Source organism: Vanellus vanellus (genome assembly GCF_965231255.1).
Source record: "Vanellus vanellus genome assembly, chromosome: 6".
NCBI classification, from domain to species: Eukaryota; Metazoa; Chordata; class Aves; order Charadriiformes; family Charadriidae; genus Vanellus; species Vanellus vanellus.
Window position 1 is genome coordinate 29,452,509 of NC_138911.1, and position 5,906 is coordinate 29,458,414.

A 5,906-nucleotide genomic window follows, 5' to 3' on the forward strand; every position below is an offset into this window, starting at 1 on the left:
GTAATTGAGACGGAAAGCTCTACTGGGTCAAATGATCTAGCCTGACATACAGGAGCTGTGCAAGTAGGTTGCCAGCCACTCCTCCATACCCAGTAAAGCATATAGGAAAGGGGGATGTTGAAAGTAATTAAAAGCAGAAATTTTTCATAAATTTATTGAAGGAAACAGAAGGATGGAAAGAACCTTTTATGGTTAGCAAACTTGAGAACAAAGGTATCAACAATGTGATACAACTTTTGAGGGGTTTGTTACTAGGAGTGTGTATATCGGGAAGAAAAGAATCTTAACAATGGATTAATAGAGGGGGATGGTAGAATTATCAGTAGTGCAAAGAAGGTTGGAATTCATTAAATATTTCTCACTTTATGAGGGTTTCAGGCCTTTTTCCCATCTCACATCCACATGAGATGATTTGCACTCCTTTTGCCAATAATCTGTTCCCCATTTGCTACCACTCCTGGTTTAAGCAATTGCTCTGGTTGCTGTCTTGTAGAAATTTTGTATTATTTTATAGGAAATGGATCTCACCAAACTAACTTCCTATTTTTATTTGGGTTTGGTTGATTAAGGTAATAACATCGATATGGTGGATTTAGAATTGTATAAAGCATTTGACTTGATGCTGCAGCATGTTTTGGCTAAGAAGCTAGAAAGCTGTCAAACCATCTGGATACACATTGAAGGAACTAAACGCTAGTTAACTGACAGGCCTCAAAAAATCTCATCACCTGGTAGAAATGCTTCTGAAAGGGTTCTATAAGGATCATTCCTCTTACTGTCTGGTTTACTGTTTAGTGATGTCCAAGAAAGAGTCCTAAAATGATTTCTTATTAAATCTGTAGAATCCAGTAAGACATGCAGAGTTGAAAATATTAAGCCATAGATACATACGGTTAATCTATAATGACGTGATCTGAAGAACAAGCAAAGACCAGCAGCACAGTGTAAGACTGTGATCTTGAAGATTTTATGCTTCATTAAAAATAAAAACCAACCAAAAAAACCCAAACCACAAAACCCTCACAACTATGAGTAAAAAGAACAAAGCAGATTAACGCCCTATATTTAGTTTTTAGTATTTTCTCCTCTCTTTGGGGATATGCTAGTTCCAAAGAGACATTTAGATCTCTGACTCCTTGCTGCATCACTTTTCACTAGAAGATATTTCTGCCTTTTTTTGAGTCCTAGTCTTTCCACCTTGCCTGTGGGAGCCCATTCTGCTTCCCTTTCGTTACAGCTATTTATTATGGAGTTGTTGTGTTAATAGACTCACCACACCTCGGCTGAGGAATGCCTTGTAGTTAACCAGTCACCTTAAATCACACTTAATTCCAGGTAGGATGAGGTAAAATGCAAATAGAAGTATTAATTCATTACATATAAAATAGACAACACAATTAGAAATATGTGGAACACATGTAAGTGAAGAAAAATGTTCATCTGATATACTGACACTGAATGTATCACAAAGATGTATTTTTGATTTGGAATTTTATTTCCCTTTTTCATTTTTAGGTGGCTTGTCCTTCTTCTGACAAAATGGTTCTCAGAATTTTCTTTCCTCCTCTTCCTCAGGTTGCTCATAGGTGATTTTCATCATTGGAGAACTTGCATTACACACAACTCTATATTGGGACCTCTCATCAGAAAACATCTTCAGAAGAAGCCTTCAGACTTCATCTTCAGGTAGCTTCTCTGAATCATCATGTTGACCTCACTTGTTGATGGACAGTTTTAGTTCTTATGGACAGTCTGCACTTTGAAGTTTTCTAAAGGGTCCCAACGTGCCATTGTGTGTAAAAATACTGCGTTTGTTTGAATAAGTATTCTAACAGTTTAATATAAACACAAGTAAATTGTTAATATATGTGACTCCAGATTTGTTCATAATGGTGTTTACAGGTCAGAGGCAGTGAACAGTCATCCCTCTCCATTTCTCAGGTCATGCCTACACTAAGTGAGATTTAATAATTAGTAATGATGTTAACGTTATGAATTTGAAGATATTCTGGTAAAGATGTGTGATGTAATAATCACCTGTCAGCCCTGAAAGGAAGAAACCTTCTGTGCAAGTACATCTGCAGGAATTTAACTATTACTGCCTCTACTGCCATCTCAGAAAACACAGGAAACCGGTTTCCATTTTGGCAGCTAGGGCTTATATACATCCACACTGCAGGGTGGGGGAGGACAGGGGGCACCACAAATAACTTCCAGAGTGGTCCTGTTGTATCTTTGTTTTTACAAAACAAAACAAAACAAAAAAAAAATTGAAGTTAGATCCTCAAGAAATCCATGCAATAATGTTTTTATTGCCAGTAGGTTCAGGGAAAAAAATCAAAAAGCAGAAATGGAGGACAGTGTTGCTTGGCTTTTTTGATGGTGCAAACTTTATGGGACAGAAATGGAATATCACATTTGCCAGTGGTTGTGGGTTTGCACTTAATTTTGTTACTTTAAATGAAGAATGATGAACAGCATGCTGATGAAGAGCTTTCTAATGGGGGCAACACAGTAAGATTGCACAGAGGATGTGCACTTACTCCAGTAAGTGCAAGGGGACAGAATGAGTAAGCACAGGAAAAGGAACACTTTGAGTGTTGGACTGCATTGGCCTTCTCTCCTTTTATCTGTGAAAACGGGACATCTTCTTTTCTGTTGTTTCCTTTGCTGCTTCTCTATGCTTCCTGCCATAGTGAGCCATTCTGGGGCTCTTACGCTGCAGCAGCAACTGCAGCAAACATATATACACTGCAATGTCTTTGGGAGGGAGAGAATGGGAGAATTAATCTATTGTTAGTAGTTAGGATTCTCTGCTGCAGTGTGGAAGAGTTTATCCTGCAGCAAATATTAGTTTATTTGTACAAAGTGGAAAGCTTCAGGGCAAGAGATGGGACGAATCTCATCCTGAATGCATTGTAGGCTTGCAGATAGGCCTGTTGCAGGTTACAGAAAACTTTGTACTCCCAGACTCCAAGAAGTAAGGTTATTTAAAAAAAATACATCTCTGTAATCCTAAATGAGGCTATTGTTACACAATATGAAAGGATAGATGAGTTTGCTTGGCAGGAACAACAGCTTTAAATGAGAAGGGAGGAGTATTTGCTCATATGCAGTTCATAGTTCTGAGAAAGGGAGGAATTTTGTAATGTTTTGAAATGATCGTATTATTTGTCTGTTTGGTGTGACAGTATAATTATGGTGACTCTTTTTCATAGGAGAATTTTTACTTATTAGCAAAGCCTGTTTTTATAGGGCTTGAAAGGTCTTTCTGCTATTGTAAATTCTGCAAGAGAATACTGTGTTATCTTTGTTGTATCAGTCATACAAAATCTAACCTGCATTGTCTTTCCTTGTTGACAGAAAGGCAGATTTCTACTTTAGAGATCACTTCATCCTCCTTCCTGTGAAAATAATATGAATCAGAAGGTGTTAGTTTTCCTTCTCCCAAATTTTATTTTTGGGATATTTCTTTTGGGGTTTTTCTATAAGAGACAAAAAAACCTAACAGGTGAGTAAAGAATTTACCAACAGAAAGACTTAGTGTTTTCTAGAACCAGGGACACCTTTCCCAAATGTGTTAGAAGGTAACTACGGAGCCTAAGTGATAAACAATACCATGAAAATGTCCAAGGCCCTGTCACTGTGATAGCTCTATCTTAGCAGTGTATGGGAGGAAGAGCACTACAAAAACTAGCTGACAATAGAAGTGTTAGAATATCCATCTTTCTTAGAGCAGTATTGCTAACATGTTGGAAGTTTTCATTTTGACAAACTTTTCACTAAGTAGGATAGTTTGTTGCATGTTTGCGGTAGTGGAGTCTGGTGCCAGTAAACAGAAACTTGATTTTAGCATCATCATTAGTTTTTGTATGCAGAGAGGTAGATTGAGTGCTATGGTTGTCACAAAGAAAGACTCGTATAAGACTATTTCACACTATTAGTTTAAATTTCTTCCTTCCTTGGTTGCAGGTGCTTTTCCTGATCCCACTGAAGATTGGCTGGCAATTCAAAATGATCGCAAAAGCACACTGGCTTCTGTCTGCCTGAAGAACAACCTTCTTAAATTGAGAAGCAAATTGGATTCTCATGTTGCAAACCAGCTCTTTGTGGAGCACAAACATAAATTTATCTACTGTGAGGTGCCCAAGGTAGGCTGCTCCAACTGGAAGAGAACTATTTTTCTTCTCCAAGCAGACTTGAATGCGGAAGCTTCTGAAATTGAGCATGACCACATCCACCAAACCTCACTGATCAAAAAGCTGGTGACTTACCCTCCTTCCATACAAAAGGAGTTTCTGAACAATTACACCAAAGTGATGTTCACCAGACATCCCTTGGAACGGCTGGTTTCAGCTTACAGAGACAAACTTCTGCACTCTGAGCCATTCTACAGTATCACTGTTGCTAATGAGATTAGGGCAATGTTCAGAAAAAACAAAAATTCTTCTGAAAAAGTGAGTTTCCAGGAGTTTGTCAACTTCATTATAGCAAAACCACCAAATACTCTTGACATTCACTGGAAACCAATGTTTCTGCTCTGTGATCCTTGCAACATTCACTATGATATTCTGGGTAAGTATGAAACTCTTGGGTTAGATTCTGAGCATGTTCTGAAGGTCATTGGAGCACCAGGGAGCCTGCACTACCCCAGCTTGAAGAGGTATGGCTCAGAGAAACGAACTAATGGTGATATCACCTTGGAGTATCTCAGACAATTGAACGCAGAACAAATTGAGAAGATAAAGAAATTGTATCAAATGGATTTTGTCTTGTTCAACTATACTACGAAATATGAGGATTATTTTTCCCTGAATGACTAATGTAGGTTAAACAAAGAACAGTTTCCTTTGTACAAAATGGGCAGAACTTGTCCTCACAGGTGCTTGATAGGTGGGTTGGTGACTGCTGCTGAGATTTTACTGGTGTTTGGAGACATGCTTTATCATCCTAAGCACTCTTGTAACAAATCCCTGCCATGATCTGTTGTACTGTACAGTGCTTTAACTATATGAAATTATTTTCTTCATGTTGATCATTAATGGCATATCTTTGTTTCACAAAGACTGTTTATAAATGATAGATGTTGGTCTGTTGGTAAGAGATCGAGATAGGGGAAGGATGAAGTCTTGTTTTTCACAGTGAATATTTTAAAACACCATTTTTAACGTAAATTATTTTAATTTTTTATTAGAAAAAGACATACAAAGCAATAAATAATCTGCTTTAGAGTCAAACCACTCTCTGTCTGCAAGAGCCTCAGTCATGAATCCTGCAGGAAAGGAACAAATAACTTCAGATGCTTGAAGCTGCATTACACAGAACTTAATGCCTGATTATATTCCCCTCTGGCGGTGCTCTCACCACAGCTCACCAGCTTCATCCCTCAAGCAGTATAGCTGGCAGCAATCCAGCCAGGCTTTCCCTTGTATCTCTTCAAAATCTTCTGATGAGCAGGTCTGGCTTTCATGGTGACTTTGCAAACTCTTTTCACCACCTTTATGAGAATTATGGTCTGATTTAAGAGGGGTGTCTGAAAAATGTATCTTTTTTCAGAGGAGTAGTTGGAGGTACCTTCTAAACTGTACAACCAGAGTGGTGCAGAATCTAAAATCTCAGTGGAAAGGTGACTCTTATCTATTCTCCAAAAGCACTTATCATCCAGTCAACTGACTGGCCAGTCAGCACAGGGCAGACAATGTTTGGCCTTTCCCATTTGTGCCTGCCTGGAGCCCATGAGCTGAGCCCTTGGGACTTACCTGAGCGTGACACTTAGGTGGAGATGGGTAGCCTCAGATAATCCATTTTTTCTACTTGTTGCTTTCTCACTTCACAGGAGATTGAGTGCAAATAAATTGTAGAATTATGGTGAGGGGAGCAATGAAGTGTGTGGGAGAAGCAACTCA

At 38.5% G+C, this 5,906-nt stretch overlaps 1 protein-coding gene across 1 annotated transcript; it reads left to right on the forward strand.

The window, feature by feature from the left end:
- Positions 1–3,417: 3,417 nt before the first annotated feature.
- On the forward strand, positions 3,418–4,823 carry LOC309673553 (carbohydrate sulfotransferase 9-like; the record flags this gene model as incomplete). Its single annotated transcript, XM_082485349.1, has 2 exons — positions 3,418–3,511; positions 3,973–4,823. The coding sequence occupies 2 exons, from the start codon at positions 3,418–3,420 to the stop codon at positions 4,821–4,823; spliced, it is 945 nt and encodes a 314-aa protein (XP_082341475.1).
- Positions 4,824–5,906: the final 1,083 nt, after the last annotated feature.